Raw genomic sequence first — 19,873 nt, 5'->3', positions numbered from 1 at the left:
TGAGTCAACAATGCCACCCAGTGGGCATTATGAGTAATTATATAAACCAGAACCCCTGCACCTTCACGGAGACTTCTTAATCCTTAGCCCACCTGTGCCCAGACCGCGTTCTCCCATTTATACATTTTTCCTGGTCCACAGCTCAGTTAATCCCACTCCATAAACTATTCCACAGATACATGTAAATTCTCCTTAGTCTTTTTAACTTCTCTGTTCCAATTCTCTGATGAACCTCCAAAGTTCTTGAAAGTTTCTGAAATTTCTTTTAAAATTCTACCAAAACCTCCATCGGCCTTTGCAATTGTTATATTTGGTATTTTTTATTCTTTCAAGTGAAATATTACACTTTTAAAAGTATTAACGGGCTAGCCTGGGAACCGAACTGCAATTTACAGCCTTGTTTCCAAGTGTTTCGGAGTTCAAACAGTGAACTTTGGGAATTTAATCCACTTGTAAATTGTTGGTTGTTTGCTTTAGGATTTAAAATGTTTTAAATATATTTTATTTATTTTTGACAGACAGAGACAGAGCACAAGTGGGGGAGGGGCAGAGAGAGAAGGAGACACAGAATCAGAAGCAGGCTCCAAGCTGTCAGCACAGGGCTAGACGCGGGGCTCGAACTCACAAACTGTGAGATCATGACCTGAGCCGAAGTCGGACGCTCAACCGACTGAGCCACCCAGGCACCCCTGCTTTAGGATTTAAACTGACCTTTTCAAATTGGAAAAGTAGGCAGGAACAAAGAGGAACTTGGAAAATAATACTGCCTCACATTTTTATAGCTATTTATGGTTTAAAAAGTGGGTTTGTACCATCATTTCGTTTGCTCTCTCAACAGCTCTATGAGGTCAATAAAAGGTCTCCCAAAACACAGATGAGCAAACAAGTCTTGTTCACTTGGTAGAGCAAGACCTCACACACAAGTTTTCAGACTCAAATCCTATCGGTTTGTGTTTTTTTTTTTTTCCAGCACACCACATTTCCTCCGAGTGCTCACGTATACACGCTACAAACAAAAGCCATACAGTTTTTTGAAGACAGCGTTAATTTCAACTTGCCATAAAAGCAATGGAGGAAATAATTCCCAGTCCAGGAAAGTGCAGGATACTCTTTCCCAGCCTGTTCTTGTCTCTCTGCCTTTGTACAAGGTGTTCCCAATGCCAGGATGTTCTAAGTTAAAGGAGTTGCCTAGTCAAAACTGAAAACAGAGACTTGGCCCCTCTTCGGAAGGAGGGGTGTCTAGGAGGAAAACTGGGCTTGGACTTCACTTTATAAAAGGTCTTCACTGTAGACATTTGATATCGTCTGTAAATGAGTTATACCTCTTTCCACAGAGATACACTAAATAGGATGAAAGAAGTTGACATTCTTCATACAACTTTAAACTTAAATCCCATTCCCGTACCACACTGCCCATAGCAGTATTTTCCCTACGTGCTGTAATTATTTTGGAAGGGGCGCACTGACCTTGCACTAAATTTTGTATGCTAAAAGCATTCGTTTCCACAACGTGTATCCCTCCGTGTTGGCATTTCTTCATCTGTTAAGACACAAAGAATCTCAAAAATTGGAAGTATCCCAAGCCTGCCCACCTTTGAATCCTCTCTTGTTTCCCCTTTGCTTCGACGCTCTTCTCTTTGGAGATCTTTATTATTATTATTTCACTCTTCTCTCACACCGTTATTGACAGGACACCGGCGCAGCGCCCTGTCCACTATCTAGAAGGTGCTCAGGAAAGACCTGTCGACTGGAGGAGATAAACCCCCAAGCCAGGAAATGAGTGGCAGCTGCTGGGAGAGGTTTCGATTGCACCGGAGAGGCGGGGGGGGGGGGGGGGGGGGGGGGGGGGGGATGGCGGAGGGGGAGGGGGTGGGAGTGGGGGGACACGTTGTGACAGTCTAAAGATGGCATGGGCTGGGAGGTGCGAGAGCAAGCCCCCATATCCCCGGCGGAGGGCGAGCAGAGCGGAACACCGCGTGGTCGCGGCTGGGGTGGGACGCGCGGGCACCGGGGCGTGTGAACCCGGCAGCGGGTGCCCCCCCCCCACCCCGGGCGCAGCGGGAGGGGCGCGGGGGCGTCGCAAGGCAGGGCGTGGCGCGGGCGTGTGCGGGACCCGGGACACCGGCCGGCCGCCCAGGGGGCGAGGCGTGCTCCGGGTCTATTCCGGGAGCGGCGTGGAGGGGCGGGCGCGCGCGGGCGGGGGCGCCGGGCGGGCATCCTGTCTGGGGGAGGGGACGCGCGGAGGGCGCTCCCGCGGGGCCGGGCTGGAGAGCGCAGCGCTGGCCGCCGCCAGCCCGGCCGGAGCCGCTGCGCCCTGCTCCGCGCGCCCGGGGACGGCCGGCGCCATGGACCGAGCCCGGGGTAAGAGGAGCCGCGGCGCCCGCACTTGCGGCCGCGCGGGGCGGGGAGGGAGAACGGCGATCCGGGAGCCCGCGAGGAAGACGGGGAGGGCGCGGGGTGGGGGCTGACGAGGGGTCGCAGCGGGCGCGCGGCCGGGGGTGGGAGGCCCGAGGCAGGGTGTACAGGTGCCTCCTCCCGCCGGGGCATCCCGGGTGTAGATTAGTCCCTCGCGTCGCGGGGCTGAGTCGCCTCCCGTGTGTTTCATACACTCAGAGTCCTAACTTCATGAAAGAATGCCACCCCCACCCCCCCGGGATTCCTGAGGACAGCGAGCTCCTCCCCCCCCCCCCCCAGGCCCCTCCGGAAGAGTGAAATAGGGTTGGCAGGTTACACTCCCAAACACGGGGCGCGTGAAGTCCCCACCGTGTGCCCCGCGAGACACCCGGGCGACCTAAGTTTGCAGCTGCCTAGGGCGTTGAGAGAAGGAGGGGCCGGCGTGCGTGTGAGTGTGCGTGGGTGTCTCTGACAAGCTGTGTGACCTTAGCCCAATCCCTCTACCTCTCTGGACTAGTGACAAAGTTGGATTGATGATGTCTGCGAGGCCCTTCTTGCTCCCACGCTTTTGCAGGAGTAGAGTGTGTTTGGTAGAAGTTTCAGAGGTTGGTGAGGGCTTGTGTAAGTTGACATAAATAAGAAAAGAGCAGCACTTGAGGGGGACCCTACATAAGAAGAGGCCAAAAGGCGCCTGTCTGGAAAGAAGTGGTCTGCTTGGGCATGTGGGCAGGGCCCAGGGCTGGGAATCAGAACACCAGGGTCCTAAACGCTGCCTCTGCCAGCGGGCGAGGTCACAGGTGTGAATGTGCTCGGTAAAACTGGCCGGGGCTGTGCCAATTTGAGAAGCGTTGTTATTCTCGTTGCTATTATTATTAATGGAAAATTCCTCTGGCTCCCTGATAATCTCACACCTTTCCTCCATCTGCCGGTTTGCTGTGCTGAAGTCCCCAAGGGGGTTGGGGAGAACAGTGATGAGATGGGTGTGGAAGCAGTTAGGGCGCCCGAATCAGGGATGAGCGCATGGGCAGGTTTTGTGATAAGCTGCCTGCTCTCCCAGAGAGGGAAAGCCAGGCTCAAGGAATTTCCAGCGCTCTAGGGGACGTGGCTTCCAGTTCAAGATGCTCCGGACAAGCTCTCCACCCACCTGGTCCCAGCACAAAACACTGCATACACCTTCTCTTTTCGGGCTTGGAAGGGCAGGCAGGAAATGGATGGGGCTTCTGTTTGGCTCTTTGGAGACTGAGGTTGTGATTTGTAAAGCAGTTCTCACCTGTTAACTGACTCCTGGACAAGTGTGCAAAGAGCACCCGCACTCACCAGGAAGGAAAAACAGAGAGAAGCACCTCTAATGTCCCTCAGTCCTCAATTCCCACCCCCGCATCATAGATTTAAAGCAAAGAGCACCCCCGCCCAGGAAAAGTTGTCAAATATCACCCCGCCTGGTCCCCAGTACAAAAATCCAGATCTAGCCTACCCCGGGTTGTAGGAAATGTCCTGTGTCCTCATCAGACAGACCAAGGGGACGGTAATTCGCTTAGCTTAAAATGCTTAATAACTGACGCCTCCTTTAAGAAGGCTGTCTCCAGAGCCCTCTTCCTAGGGAGCCGGACTTCCTTGGACTCTGGTGGTGCTCAGAATGTTCTAGAGCTCTCTCCCATGCTGCTGGCGTTCCCAGCCCACTTTTCTTCTCCTTCACAGCCCTTGTCTCAATGTGCTGTTAAGTCTAAGAGTTAGTGTTTGCACTATATGCTTAGTGTCTACCTTCGCTGCCCAAAGGTAAGCTTCTGGAAGGCTGGGAGTGGATCTGTGTGGTCACTCTGCTGACACAGTGCCTGGCACACAGGAGGAGCTCGCGGAGAGTGGTTCAGTACGTTAACTAGTGATACAAAACGCACCTGGTAGTGTACCCCACGTTGATTAACTGTAAGGTCGATTTTTTTTAATTTTTTTTAAGGTTTTATTTATTTTTGAGACAGAGAGAGACAGAGCATGAACGGGGGAGGGGCAGAGAGAGAGGGAGACACAGAATCGGAAGCAGGCTCCAGGCTCTGAGCCATCAGCCCAGAGCCCAACGCGGGGCTCGAACTCACAGACCGCGAGATCGTGACCCGAGCTGAAGTCGGACGCTTAACCGACTGAGCCACCCAGGCGCCCCTAAGGTCGATTTTTTAAAAAACACACAACAGAACAGTTCCTTGTGACTTGCAAAGGCCTTCTCCAACTGTGAGTAAGGTGGTCACGTGGCCGGGGCACAAAAGACCACTAGATCCCAAGTTGTCTACCCTGCTAAGTTATTATGAACATTGTATGAATTAAAGCAAACTGTGTATGAACTAGAATGTGAAACCTGTGTGCATTTCCAAATGAAAACATGAGACTTCAAAAGTCATTCCTGCAGAACTTTCTTGTTGTGCCCCTGTCCCCAGGTGGGTGTGTGCCCTCACTTCTGTTATCAGGGAAGGTTTAAGAAGCATAGGTCTCATTTCAACCCCACACCTGCCATGTGGGGAGTTGGATGTCATGCCCAAGATACTGGGGAGGAAACTACCCTTCAGTATTGATAACAACAGTAACTGAACTCATCGTCGGAAAGCGGGCTGGGCAGGTGTATTAGTTTGCTAGGGTCGCCATGACAAAATATCATAGACCAGATGGCTTAAACACCAAACGTATTTTCTCACTGTTTGGGAGGTTGGAAGTCCAACATCAAGGTGCTGCTCAGGCCGGTTCCCGTGCGGCCTTTCTTACAGGTTTGTGGATGTCCACCTTCTTGCTGTGTCCTCACGTGGCCTCTTCTCTGTGCACATATGGAGAGAGAGAGCTCTCTGGTGTCTCTTCCTGTTCTTATAAGGACATCAGCCCTATGAGATTAGGGCCCAACGCTTATGACCTCATTTAACCTTAAATACCTCCCTAAAGGCCCTGTCTCCAAATACAGTCACACTGGAGGGTTAGGGCTTCAGCCCATGAATTTCAGGGAGGTACAGTCCAGTCCAGAGGAGCAAGATTGGGTCACTGACATTAACTTGCGGTCACTTGCTGCGTGGGGGACGGAGCTGGGTTTGAACCAAAGTCCTGATCTTTTTATTTTTAATGTTTTAAATATTTTATTTATTTTGAGAGAGAGAGAGTGAGCGCATGAGCGGGGAAGGGGCAGAGAGAGGAAGACACAGAATCCCAAGCAGGCTCCAGGCTCTGAGCCGTCAGCACACAGCCCAATGCAGGGCTCGAACTTGTGAACTACGAGATCATGACCTGAGCCAAAGTCACTGAGCCACCAGGTGCCCCACTGAACCAAAGTCTTAATCTTAGACTTACTCCTGACTACCTCTGCTGTGGCAGGTGACCTGCCCAAGCCCTAGAGCAAGGCTTGGACGCCATATCTTCCTGCCCCTTCACACCTCAGCTGTGCTGTTCATATCTTCAACAGCAATTACTGCACCAAAGCTCAGCACCAAAGTCAACCAACTCAGGAATGAAAACAAACCTGGGAATTAGGATTTCTCTTCAGACAGGCTGTGTGTCTTCCCATGAGTAAAGCAAGATTTATACGATGCCAGAACAGACCGAAAAACCACTCAGACTATAATGAAATCCCTTTCGGTAGGATTTCCCAATTCATGAATATCATATGAAGAGAATAACAGACTAATGGCTATAAATACCACCTTCTACAAGACAAATTAACTTATCTTCATATGAGGATTAAAAAATACGGAGACTGATAATACCTATTTCTTGGAGTCGTTGTAAATATTAATTGCATGGAAGGTTCTTCAAACAAGGCCTCGCATGTGGGACCCACTCAACCAATACTATTGTGATTACTGTCTTTTCTCACCAGACTCCACATAATAAAATCGCTTTATAAAGCTTCACTTGGCCCTCCCCCTAGCTGGTCTGACTCTGATGACAGCTTTTGAGTCCCTGCTCTGTTTTAAGGACTGAGCTAGACAGCTTCGTGTACAACTCCCAGACAGGGTCCGTGTCATAATCTTCTCGGTATTCTGGAACTCCTTTGTGGAGCGTGTCTCTTGCAAATCCATCTCTGACCTTTGCTAACTGGACCACTGTCCAACTGACCTCTCTGAGTGGCTGAGAAAATACTGATCCGTATGCCAACCTGTCCATTTTCTCTTATTTATCCTATTTACTCATGCCTACTGACTGGTTGTGTCTTCACAGTTTTGCTTCTGCGAACCCTCTAGTCTTCTCAAGCCATCCTCCCCTTAAAGCCTTGGGTCTACATTTTTCCTGATTTTGTAATATGCCTTCTTAATGTCCAAGGTTCTGTCTGATCTGCCCACCTCGTGTGAAGCAGCTGATTTCCCCAAGATTACTTTCCTTTCTACTTCACCACTCGGGCTTCTTCAGCTAGTTGAATTCAACCCAAGATGGGAGTTTCGTTTGCAGCCTGTATTCCTTGGGAGACCATCTCCTCTGCCGGCCAACTCAAGAAATAATCTGAGGGGCGCCTGGGTGGCGCAGTCGGTTAAGCGTCCGACTTCAGCCAGGTCACGATCTCGCGGTCTGTGAGTTCGAGCCCCGCGTCGGGCTCTGGGTTGATGGCTCGGAGCCTGGAGCCTGTTTCCGATTCTGTGTCTCCCTCTCTCTCTGCCCCTCCCCTGTTCATGCTCTGTCTCTCTCTGTCCCCAAAATAAATAAAAACGTTGAAAAAAAAATAATCTGAAACTCTGCTTTTCGTTAAATGAGATTGTTGTTGTTCAGGAGACAATAGAGGCACCCATTCTAACTATTGCACCTCTGTCAGACCAGCTTTGAGAGCCATGTGAGGGAAGCCCCATCTTCCCTATCCACAGCTTCCAGGGGCCAAGCAACCTGTAGCTCCTCCTATTGGCTTGTCACACGACCTCCATCACCAAGGCCATGAATTCCCATGCGGACATACCTCTTCCCCAACATCCAAGTTCATTCTTGACTCCTTCTATCTATTACTGCCCTTCTGAAAGAAATACTCAAGCATATTCGTATTTTCCATCCAAATATGTTTGTGGACATCGCCCTGGTCAGCCTAGAGACTCAGTAAACCGGAATGGTTCAGAGAATGGATAAATGTGGGTTTGAGTTTTGGCTGGAACTTTCTGGCTATATGATCTTGTATGAATTGGATCAATTAATTTCTCTGAACTTCAGTTTTATTTCATTCGCAGCGTCGTGGGGAAAGGTAATACGGGAAAGCTAGCTCTTGGGAAATCGTCAGTAGTGCTAGCTGTTATATTTATCATATACAACTACTTGGATTTCAGCCACTCTCTGCAACGGCCGTATGTGGCCATATGGGGCCATGAGATTTGAACTTACTCTCTTCCCCATTGAGGTTTCTTCCGCTGTCCCTGGTCACTGCTTCCACTTTCTTATCCCGCTCAGCCTCCATGGCTTTTGGCGTCTCCATTTTTGCCGAGGTTTTCTTCTGCCTCTCCCTCAAATATCAGTTTCAAACCCCACTTCTCACGTGGGTGAGAACCCTGCCAAGTAAGTTCCTCCCTCCCCAAGCCCTGCCAGAAGCCTATCACTACTCCATTCTGATCTTTGGTTGGGAAAAAAAACAATCCTGTGTTTGGATACCATCAGGTTCTCATACCTTTCTTACCCTTCTAAAAGAAACACGCAACTGGATAAAAAAGTAAAGCCCCCGCACACGTTTCCCCCCCCCCCCCTCTCTCTCTCTCCCCCTAAGCATTTTCCTCCTTCCTTTTCTGGCCAAACTTCTCAAGTACACAGTCCGTACGTCAGCCTCCTGCTCCTTCCCCCACACTCCTTCCTGCATTCTCCCTTCCAGTCACACCTTCTGCAGAAAGCCTGTTCTTCAGGGTCACAAATGGTTCCATTTTGTCTCATCCGTCACCTCTCCCAAGCCCCATCTCCTGGCTATTTCTCTGTACCGCTATGGACCCTCCACTCCTCTAACTGTATTCTGCGACTTGGCGGAGGTGGGGAAAGCGTGGATTTGGGGATCAAATAAGTCTAGGTTAAATAACCACTGCCCCATCCCTCCCAGAAGTCTTTCCCTCCTCCCCTCCTGCCCCCCAGTCCCACTGTTATCAGAGCTTCTCCCGCCCCAAGGCAAGTTGCCCGGCTAAGTCTGGTCCCCGTAGTCTGTAAAGCAGGAGGAAGGGCATCCAGAGTTGGGAAACTGGACTGTGGTAATACCTGCCCAGCGCCCAGTGCCTGGCCCGTGGTAGGTGCCTACTGATTGTCATTTTCCACCTTCCCCTCTGGATCGCTTGCTTTTTTCTTGTTTCGTGTCTCTTGCCCCTCTCTCCCCACCACCTCAGCCCTCTCTCTACACTCCTTCTGTAGGGAACCAAGCCGCTTTGAGGGGGACTCTCAGTGTCTATCTTCAGCCATGAGATGGGCTCCATTCCTGCCTTACCTCCTGCCTGTGGCGCATTTCCATTCGGAGGTCAACTCAAACTCCGAGTGACCCAATTCTGAACTCCTCTTATTTGAATCAGATCACCCTTCCTGTTTCTCTTTTTCTGCTAACAACACAGCCACGTGAGGAGCTATTGAAGGAAATGGGGCTGTTTGTGAACGAGACTAAATTTGAAAGGGGGACATGGGATCAGTCCTGTAGAACAGATAATAGACTCTCCAGAAGGCTGTACAAGAGAACTACACAGAGGCTGATTTAGGCTTGATCTAGGAGAAGCATCCAAATGAAAAGAACTATTCAGTACTAGAATTGGAGATGCCCAGGGACATAATGAAGCAGAGGTTGAATGGCCACAGATCAGGGAACCACAGAATGGCTCCTATGGGGACCACCGTAGCATATAGGTTAAGAACAACTGTCACTAAGGGCGCCTGGGTGACTCAGTTGGTTAAGTGTCCGACTTTGGCTCAGTTAGAATGGGTGACTCTATTATCTCCTGAACATGATCTCACCATTCGTGGGTTCAAGCCCCACATCGGGCTCTGTGCTGATGGCTCAGAGCCTGGAGCCTGCTTCCGATTCTGTGTCTCCCTCTCTCTCTGCCTCTCCCCTGTTCACACTCTGTCTCTGTTTCTCAAAAATAAAAGAATGTTAAGAGGCACCTGGGTGGCCCAGTCGGTTAAGCATCTGACTTCAGCTCAGGACATGATCTCATGGTTTATGAGCTCGAGCCCCGCATCGGGCTCTGTGGTGACAGCTCAGAGCCTGGAGCCTGCTTCCGATTCTGTTGTCTCCTTCTCCCTCTTCCCCTCCCCCACTTGTGCTCTGTCTCTCTCTATCACAAATAAATAAAATGTAAAAAAAAAATTTTTAACTATAGATTTGAACCTCCGCCTGGCTCATCGTGTGCATCCTTTGCAGTATGCTCAAATATTACTTCCTCAAGGCAGCCTATCCCAATCCCCCCAAGCCACATCTCCCTTCTGCAGGTGCCCCTGGCACCCTGCACTTCTTCCGCATTCGTTGCTATTCTCACAATTATAATCGGTTGGGGGATTGAATTAGCCGTTAATGTGAGCCCTGTGAGGAGAAGGCCCTCCTTACCTTTGTTCCCAGCTCTTTCCCTAGCACCTAGTATAACGCTTGGCATGTAGCAGATGCTCAAAAAAACGTCTGTGGAGATGATGAACAAGTGAAAGAAAAAAACACAAAATCCACAGAGTGGAAGTTGGACATGGCCGCCAGGATTCTCCATTTCAGTGACTGTCATTTTCGGGATACAGAAACATAGACTTCATTGTTATCCATTGTTTCCTTTGCTTTCATCCTTCACCCAATAAGACCTTAAATCCTGTTGACTATTATTGAAAAATGTCTCTTGGATGGCTTCTCTCCTCTATCCTGTGGGAGCTTCCTCTTTCCACTCTCACCTTCTCCAGACTGCCCTTAGGACCACTCTCTATTTGCCTGTTTGACGCCAGTTGGACTCACAGTCCTCTCCTCTGGAGCCTCCTGAACATATGCCCCCCAGAGGTCTGATGGGTGGGTCTGGAGTGAGGTTTGGGTGTGTGTGCTTTTTGCAAAGCTCCCAGGTGAGTCTGATGTGCTCACGGTTATCAGCAGTGCACGCCTTTTATCATGACCCTTGACCTTGCTCAGACACCTGCCAGGATTCCCCGTTGCTGTCGGGGGCACTGCCTTTCACGCTTTTCAGCCAAGTGGCACGGCGGGGTCTGGATCTTTGGCCCAAAGTAGTCTTCTGAAATGTCTCATTTTATCTTTAAAAAGCCAAGCAATTTTTCTAGCGCAGTCCACAATATATCTGAACACACTACCCCCTCCCCCCCCAAAATCTTGGCACAGTGAACCTCTAAAGATGCCGATGCTTATCTCGGGGCTTCTCCTTCCCTACCGCACCCTGAACCATCCGTCTCTTCTGTGGCTTCTCGCAACTCTGGCAAAAGCCCTGTGAAGTAGACAGCTGAGACATCTCCCCACCGGACAGATGCAAAAACTGAGCTTCGGAGAGGTGTCCCTGCTATTATTCCTCCCTGAAAGAGACCAGCTCAGCCTCACCCACCTGTGAAAACATCCCTGCCACATTCCGCCTTCAACCTCCTCTCTGACTTGGGGTTACCCCCACCCTCCTCAGTCTTGGCTTTTAGAAGATTATACTACAATAACTCAAATGCCTCTCCTATGTATATATGAGTCCTGTGGTCCGACACCATCTTGTCTTCTCGTTTCCAGTGTCTCACACACGGCAGATGTTCTATAATAACAGCCAACTGAGCGCTCACCAGGAGTCAGGCAGTCTCCATTTGTTTCTTTCTTTTTTTAAAAAAATTTTTTTAAAAATGTTTATTTATTTTTGAGAGAGAGAGAGAGTATGAGCAGGGGAGGGGCAGAGAGATTGAGAGGGAGACACAGAATCTGAAGCAGGCTCCAGGCTCTGAGCTGTCAGCACAGAGCCCGATGCGGGGCTCAAACCCTCGAACTGAGAGATCCTGACCTGAGCCGTGGTGGGATGTTTAACTGACTGAGCCACCCAGGCCGCCCCGACAGTCTACGTTTTTATGTGAGATCCTTTAATCCTCACACGATCATGACATCCGTGCATTTTAGCCTTCCTGTGCATAAAATATGCCCTTTGTTTTATTGGGGAGGGAGGGGGGAATTCCATCCCAAACCGCTGCCTCCAGCTATGAGTGAAGAGCATACAGTGTGTGGCTTTCCTCTTCTAAAATCCCAGCTGGGGCAGGTATATGAATTATAAAACTGTGAATATGCTTTTGTATTAAAAGCTTATGCCAAGATCTAGCTCTGCAGTAGGCCAGTAAGTACATTCCCCGTGAAGGAATGTGGCTCGTGCCAGTGTATGAATGCGTAGATCATTTTTGGTGTATTTGTGATGCTTACCTTTTTCGAGCCCCCGCCCCCACAAGGGAATTCAGTGGGAATATTTATCGTGACTTTGCCCTCTGTTGCATTTTAAAGTTGTTTCCTGTCATTTACTTGCAGTAGATAACTGAATTTTGTGGTGTATCTATTCCCTTAGTTTCCCTGTTTTACAGCTGAAGAAACTGAGGCTAAGAAAGGTCCAATATATTTACATAGCCCCGCCCACCTCCAAACCTGTTTTTTTTTTTTTTTTTTTTTTTTTTTTTCACCAAATGCTGGAGGGTCACCTCCAAGTCAGTTATAGGAAGGACTGGCTAGATAAACCACGAGGATTTACTAGGTAAAGATTTCAAGGTGGAGACAGAGAGGGTGGCGGGACGCAGGGGAGAGAAAGGGGACACCGTCCGCCAATGAGTGATATGGCCAGGCAGCTGGCATGAGATTTGATTTCGGAGCCTTTACTCGCCTCCCACTGTGGTCCTGAGTTCTGGTGTTTAGAATTCGAGAAGCTCTCAGCACCCCCCCCGCCCCCCCCGGAAAGAACCAAGAGGGCCCAGGCAGGCCTTGTCGTCCATCTAAAATTCCATTTGGGGAATCCCAGCCTCGCCCCAAGTGAGAGTGGAGGTTCAGAGCTGGCCAGGCGTGATTCTTGTCCCTGGTGCAGCTGTCAGGCCGCCAGGCTGCAGCGGGGGCAGAAGGCGGCACCGCATTGCAATCATTCCAGCTGCGGGGAATTTATCGACAGCGTGCCCTGCAGGAGGCAGGCTCAGGGGCTTTTTATAGCCCTCCAAGAACCTGGGGAAAACTGATCTCTTGAGAGAGAGAAGTGGGGCACGTGTCTTTTCCGGGCACTGCGCCCTCAAACGTGTAGCCCCAGATGCCCACAGTTCAAATTAGGCAAAGAGTCATGGCTAAGTGAGCAGCGTGGATCAGCAGGAGCGCGCCCACTGTCCAGGAGACAGAGATCCCAAGCAAACCCGCCTCCCAGAATCCCCTGCAGGGGCTTCCGTCTCTCCACCTGTCAGGTCGAAGTATTATAATGCGGGGATCTGCCCACCTCCCCTGTGGACCGAACCCAGCCCGCCGCCTCCTTTTGTACATAAAGTTTTATTGGAACACAGACACAGCCATTCCTTATGTATTGTCTATGGCAGCTTTCTCACCACAGGGCCAGAGTTGAGTAGTTGTAACAGAGACCATATGTGGCCTGCAAAGTCTAAAATATGAACTCTTTGGTCCTTTATAGAAAAAGTTTGCCAACCCTTGGATTAGACTATAGAGTTTGGGAGTATCTCCCTGGAGCACGGTGGTAAGAAGGATTCTAAGGGTGTCCAGACTAAGAAATGAAGCTCTATCCTTTAGACCATACAAGAGTATGTATTTAAGACCAGTGTTGGAAGGGCCCAGAATGCCATTTACTCATGTGTTTCAAACTACTTGTAGTCCCAGAATCCTTTTGCAAACAAGATCTTAAGCAATGTGGCTGATCAGGTTGAGGTAGGAATGAGAACAGAGTTCATTCCATCCCCCCACCCTGCGCCAATCCCAAGGAAGCTATGCAGTTCCCGTAACTCCATTAGGAAAGCACTTGAAAATTACCTATCTAATCCTATGTGTCTTGTTTCACAGCTAGGGAAACCGAGGTTCAAGGGGCAGCATCTTGCCTAAGGGCATACGATGGACCCCCAGGTTGGCTTTCCATGGAGCTACTCACGTGGTTGTGAGGTAGTCACAGAGCACAGACATAATCGCTGCTGGGGAGAAAACATGGCAATTGGCTTTGGGGGCCGCCATTAGTGTGGGGGTGGCCATGACATGCCCTCTCTGACCAGCAGCCCGCAAGGCTAAACAGGGCCATAACGTGGCCAGGATACATTGTTAATACCCACCGTGCTTCACAATGGTTAAGCAAGGCTTGGGAGTTTTTTTCTGAGAACACAAGAGCCAAAAAACCACGGTGAAATTTGAATGGGATTATATTTTTAAAAAACAACATTTATTGGTATGGAAACACATTTTTAAAAAATCAGAACCTATCCTACAGTCGATATATCAATTAGTTACTTTTCTGTTTGTTTCCCGCCCCCGCCCAAAGCTGTTATTCAACAGATAAAACGTCTTTAAATCAGTGCCCTCTTAGAATGGAGAAATTATGATAATTTATGCTGCAGCTTTCTTTTGAAGATGGAATCAGATTTATTCATTTGTAGAATAAATATTTATTCTTCCTGCCCATTCTTGTTGAAGGGTTTGCTGAGAGCAGACGCAGCTGATATGAAACCAAGGGGAAGTTTTTTTTTTAGCTCCACTTGGATCCAGAAGAAAAATGATCTAGGAGTGTGCCGAGAAGCCAGAGAGACCGATCAGGTTACAGAGGGGGAGCTCAGGGTCCTTGCACCCCAGAGTCTCCTAGCAAAGCAGAGAAAGTAAGACGTGGTCACCAGTGCCCGTGACGTGAGGTCCTATCTGCTCCTTGTCCATCAGAGGATATAGTAAAGGACCAGAGGCCTCGTGGACCACTTTCTAGCCAGGAACCTCAGAAGCATGGAGGGAGGCAGTGCCAGAGTGGAAAGAAGAAAGGCGCAGAAGTGTGCTCAGGGTGCAATGGGGTGGGCTTGCCTACAGCCTAGAGAAGCAGGTGGACGTTAAACGGAGCCTCGGTCCTCAGATAGAGTAGGGCTTTTTCCTCCAGGTCCCCAGCGGGGTGTGTCCCAGTCCCCAGCCCCCAGTCCCCGAGAGGCTGGTTGCTCAGATTTGTAACTAATAATAGAGGCAGCATAATATGGGAGCTGGGTGAGCCCTGGCTGTGGTGTCAGGTTGCCTGGGCTGTGAATCCTGGCTCTGCTCGTCCATTTGATCTGTCTCAGTTTCTTCAACCAAAAATGGAGATAACAATCACCTGTCTCCCCGTGGGGATAATTGGATTCGTGCAAGGAAAGCACTCAGCATATAGGAAGCATTCAATTAAAAAAAAAAAAAAAAAAAGAATACTTAAAATACAGGTTTGTAAATGATCGCCTTAATGAATTCGAATGGAATCCAAGTTCCCTCTGTACCGCTTTCCCTCTGGCTCCTGGCTTCTGGCCTGCCCATCCTGGGAAGGGACAGAATGACAGAGGAATTAGGGGTGAGCCACAGGGAGGCACGAAAGCACGTGAAGGTCCATCATCATCCGTGTCACAAAGGAAACTGGCGTCAGGGCCCCGGGGAGCTATTGACTGGTTGTGAGCAGAAGGGGGATGATGTAAGCGTTGCGGCTGGGGGAAATGAGTAGGGCCAGCAGTGAACTCGTGAGACAGTCAGAAGGGAGAAACTGGAAAGAGGTGACCAGTTAGGACTGGTTTGGGGCTATGCCTAACACCCATCCCCAAGACCTTCTACCGTCATTTTCTTGGAGCCTCGCCCCAGCCCTGGAGGCAGGAATCACCCCAGGGGTCTTCCAGAGCCTGCCCCAGGGTGGCCGGGCTCCCTGTGGACTGGAGTCCTGGGCGCCTGCTCGGTATCCAATCCAGGGCTGGCACTGGGAGGCTTCTGCAGGCAGGGGACGGGAGGGAGGAGGAGAGGCTGGGCCACAGTCCGGGTGGGCATTGTAGGCCCGACCTTAGCCCCCCACCTAGAATGGGCGGGCTAAGCCCCGGGGGACGTTCGCATCCCATGATTGCTAACAACACCGGTAGTAATAACCAACCTTTACAGAAGGACTCGGGTGCTGGTATAGTTTCATCCCTCCACATACTACCTCTCTTTGTGCTTACCACCACCTCTGAGGGGAGCACTCTCATCATCTCTGTGTCACAGAGGAGAAGCCTAAGGTGACACCAACCTGCCTGGGGTCACTAGGCTGGGGAAGGCAAATCCCAGGTTTGCCCTCAGGTATCTCTCACCCCATTTGCCCAATGCCTCGACTCCCCGACTCCCCACCTCCCCACCTCCCCACTGTACTGGCCCTTTCCCCACCTTCCTGCCACAGGGCTGTCCCATGGGGGCTCAGCCCCTCTTGGAAGGGACATCTGCCTCTCTTCTTAGTTGAGATTTCCAAAAGTTCTACACAGTGAACCTGATAGTGTCGTCTTGGAGCCCCCACCCACGGGTCCAAGTCTGCCACGCAGCGCCCCCGGTGCCCCAAGGAGCAAGTTGGCTCCACTCCCCCACCCCTTGAGTCCTTCTGCTCATGGAGACAGTTGACAGAGGCAGGCTTTAAAGCCTTCTCCCTAGTCTTTGGTCCTTCTCTGAGTTCTTAATGTGTACCCAGTGCACCTGCTGTGTACCCGCTGCTGTGCTGGGCACTGGGCAACAGTGGCCCCGTCTCTCCCCTCACGGTTCACAGTTTAATGCAGAAGGGTCCTGAACACGTCACCTGCTCTGGAGGGTGTAACAGGATGGCCTCACCTGTCCAGGAAAGCAGAACAGACCCCTTGGAGGAAGGGGCAGCTGCACCAACCCTCAAAAGATGAGTGGGCACCGTCTGGAGAGTGGGGGAGATTTTAAATAACAATAAGTCAACTTGGGATATAGCGGGTGTGGCTGTGAGCCACTGGATGACCATCCACTGGATCCGCACAGCAACCCTGTAAGGGGTGGGTATTATCACGATCGCCATTTTGCAGATGAGGACGCACAGAGAAGTTAAGTAACTTGCCCAAGGTCACACAGTTAGTCTTTGGTAGCACTTGGAGGAGAACAAGCCAGGCAGAAGAACTGTCGTGAGCAAAGAGCACTGGGGTGGGGCCTCAGATATTGAAAATAGGTAAGAAATAGTAAAAAAAATAACTTAGAAAAAAAAACCATTGAACAGAACAAAGGTAAATACGTATTGCGTTCCAAATAGTGCAGCCTGAGGCAGCTCCTGGTGATTTTCTGGTTCTTTCATAGGCGGAGGTTTCTATGGGTTGTCATGTCAGCCTCATCCTTGGCCTTCTGAGTGGGAATGCTGTTCAGTCACATCTCTTGAATCCTGCAGGTTCTCTGTTGTTTGGAAAGAGGGGAAACAAATGGCATAGATGCGATTGATCACAGTCTGCTGACTGGCAAAACTTCAGGGCTCTCACTTTTCAAAGACACTGTCAGACTTGAGTCTCACAACAGGCCTGAGAGGTAGGGAAGGGCAGTTGTCATCACTTGAGTTTAATGCTAAGGAAACTGAGGTTCAGAGACATGAAGCCAGTTGTCCAAGGTCACACAGCCGGGAAGTGTGGAGCTGGGGCTTGAGCCCTGGGCTTTCGGCTCTACATCCTGAGTTTTCTCCTCTATACCAAAACACGGTGGACAGACAACAATACGGGTCAATCTCGGCAGTATGATAGTAAAGAAAAAGTCACAAAGGATTCCCTATAATGTTACACCCTTTTTAAAAAAAAATTTTTTTTTTAACATTTATCCATTTTTGAGAGACAGAGAGAGGCAGAGCATGAGCAGGGGAGGGGGAGAGAGAGACACACACACAGAATCCGAAGGAGGCTCCAGGCTCCGAGCTGTTTGTTAGCACAGAGCCCGACGCGGGGCCCGAACTCACGAACCGCAAGACCATGACCTGAGCTGAAGTCCGAGGCTCCACCGACTGAGCCACCCAGGCGCCCCAAATGTTATACCCTTTTAATGAGGTTAAAAACAACCACAGATTTTTTTTTTTTTTTAATGTGTGGATATACCTGGTTGCAATAGCACTATACAGAAGGGAAAGCGAGAATGTGACAATTACAGCATTCAGGATGGCAGTCAGCCTGGGTAGGGGAGGCAGAAGCAGGAGACGGTAGTTAGATATAAAGATACAGTCGGGACCCCGGCGTTTGCCCTGAGTGGTAGATTTGTGGGTGTTTCCTACATGAGCGGAAGTAACCGATGACATAAGTCAATAACCAAATAAAAGTGCGGCACGTGTGAACCAATGACGACAGTGTCTCCTGAAGCAAGGATTAGGACTAACTCCATTTTTATCCACCTGAAGTTCTATTTATAAAAAGAAGTAGAAGTGTTAGCTCATGGGATGTATCTCAATAAATGCTCCTGGTCATTCTTGGATATCCCTATTATTATCTGTCTTATCTGCATACCCCGACCCTGAGGTCCTCAGTGTCCGCCGCGGGCTATTGGGGAGACGGGTGCTCAAACTCCAACTTCTCCGAAACAGAAAGCCCTGCCCGATGCAGGCCTCAGGCCTGGCACCCGTCCTGTGAATGGACACCAGTAGGGAAAGGTCATGAGGTGCTCACTGCAGGTTCCAGCAACGGTAGAGCACCCCTGTTAGAAGGCCAGAACGTATTACAATACAGCAATTGGAAGCTTAGGTCCTAGAGTTAGGTCTAGGTTTGAATCCTGGTTCTGCTCGCTGTGTGCCTTTAGGCAAATGACCGGGCTTCTCTGAGCCTCACTTGGCTCGCGGGTAAAACAGAGGGTAAAAAACGTACCTACGTACCTACCTCACAGAGTCGCATGAGGATTAAGTGAGGTGATCTATGCAAAATGCTTAGCACAACATCTGGAATATCAGTTAAGAGCTTAACAATACTACCTGCTTTTATCTCCGGGTATCCCAGGCCACTCCCAGGCCACTCCCGGGACTGTGTCTGTCCCCCCCAAGCGTCTGGTGAAGGCGGTGGGGCAGATTGCCGTAGGGGGAAACAGCTGCCATCTTGTGTGGGGGGCGAGCAAGTGTGTGTCACAGTTTTCCACTTCCTCCTGGAACCATTTCCTTTGTGAGCTAAATAGGGAGGAATCTGCAGACAAAGGAACAATTCTGGGAGAGCCCAGTCCCACAGCCAAGAGCTATATCCTCGGAAGTCAGTGGCTTGGCCCGCCCCCTCCTGTCTGGAAACGGCTTCCCTGGTGGCCCAGGGCTGAGAAACCAGGTGCCCAGAGCAAGGGCTCTGCTGGTAGATGACGAGACCTGAGCAGAGCTGCTGCTGGAAAGGCCATTTAAGATGCAGGGCTTCCCCGAGCCTGTCACCCAGGCCTGACTGACTCTTGGGAAGAGAGTCCCCAGAAAGGCTCCCATGACCCGCTTCCCCACTGACCTGCTACCTCCCTGGCCTCTGGCCTCCCTATCTTCCTGAAATAACAGTTGATCCGAGAAGTGTGCTCCCCAACGATCCCTAATAATAATCCCCACGATTTACAAACCCTCTCCCCGCTACCAACACATGGGCAATCCTGAAGCCCGCCTCACTGGAGAGGAAGGGGACACTGAGAGGGGCTAAATGCCTCACCGCAAATTCCACACTGGTAGGCGGGAGGCATAGCCCCAAACCAGTCCTCTCAGACCAAACCCCCCAAATCCTCCCCTCCCTCTTCCCCACCTCCCTCCCTTAGGATTCTGTATTTCTGGCCTCTGGAGTCAAACCTGCACCCTTCTCTTCGGCATGAAGGATATTGGGTTTCCTGCGCCAGCGGTAATGAACACACACAAAAGCCTTCCAAGGTGACCTCCCCCTGCCCTGCCTCGCACAGGGGCTATATTTAACTCCTGGCAAGCGGTCAGCACCGAGGCATTGGCTCTGCAGCTGGCTTTCTCCGCTGCTCCCTTTTCCTTCTTTTCCAGCCCACGTGAACCGCGGTCTTCCCCGAACCCCCGGGGACAACAGGAAGTGTTTGTTTTAGTGACCAACAATGCTGGTCCGACCCGCACGGACCATCGTGCCCGCTGTTTGGCCTTCACTTGGGCTCCGAGAGAAGCGCTTGTGAATTCAGAGGAAGGAAGCGAGACGGCCCCGTGGCCCCCGATGGGGAGATCTGCAGCAGCAGCTCAGAAGAGAAGCCACAGGGCTGCAGGCCTCGCCTGCAGGTGGGGGCTCCTCTGCGGAGCTGACCCAGAGCTGCCGCCAAAGAGCCCTGGGGCGGGCACCCCTGAAGAGCCCCTCGCTGCTCTTCCCATCCTGCAACCTGCCACCTGCCTGACGGGCCTAGCCCACCTTGTCATAAGAATCAAAGTGTGTAAATAATACACAGAAGTCTCTTAAAGCAGAGGGGTGCATGGAAGAGTGATGTAAATTGCTACTGTTTACTGAGAACTTACTACGTGCCAGACGCTGGACTAGACGCATTCTTGCCGTTCCCACTGATGAAGTACGTGGGCTCATAGGTCATTGGTGATGAACGCAAGGCACGGGGCCGTTGCGCACGTGTCCCAGAGGCGCACAGCTAGGCATCGCGGGGGACGGGACTTGAACTCAAGTAGTTAGTTTGGGT

At 50.7% G+C, this 19,873-nt stretch overlaps 1 protein-coding gene across 1 annotated transcript in view; it reads left to right on the top strand.

Moving 5' to 3' along the window:
- The first annotated feature begins 2,258 nt into the window (after positions 1-2,258).
- The window catches only part of AFAP1L1 (actin filament associated protein 1 like 1), a 63,088-nt gene continuing 45,473 nt past the window's right edge, over positions 2,259-19,873 (top strand). Inside the window, exon 1 of the mRNA XM_043598265.1 lies at positions 2,259-2,361. Coding sequence (XP_043454200.1) covers positions 2,346-2,361 — 16 coding nt within the window. The 5' untranslated portion in view covers positions 2,259-2,345. The remainder of the gene's footprint in view (positions 2,362-19,873) is intronic.

This window comes from Prionailurus bengalensis, chromosome A1 (assembly GCF_016509475.1).
Source record: "Prionailurus bengalensis isolate Pbe53 chromosome A1, Fcat_Pben_1.1_paternal_pri, whole genome shotgun sequence".
NCBI lineage: Eukaryota > Metazoa > Chordata > Mammalia > Carnivora > Felidae > Prionailurus > Prionailurus bengalensis.
This window is presented reverse-complemented; position numbering and strand designations above follow the sequence as displayed.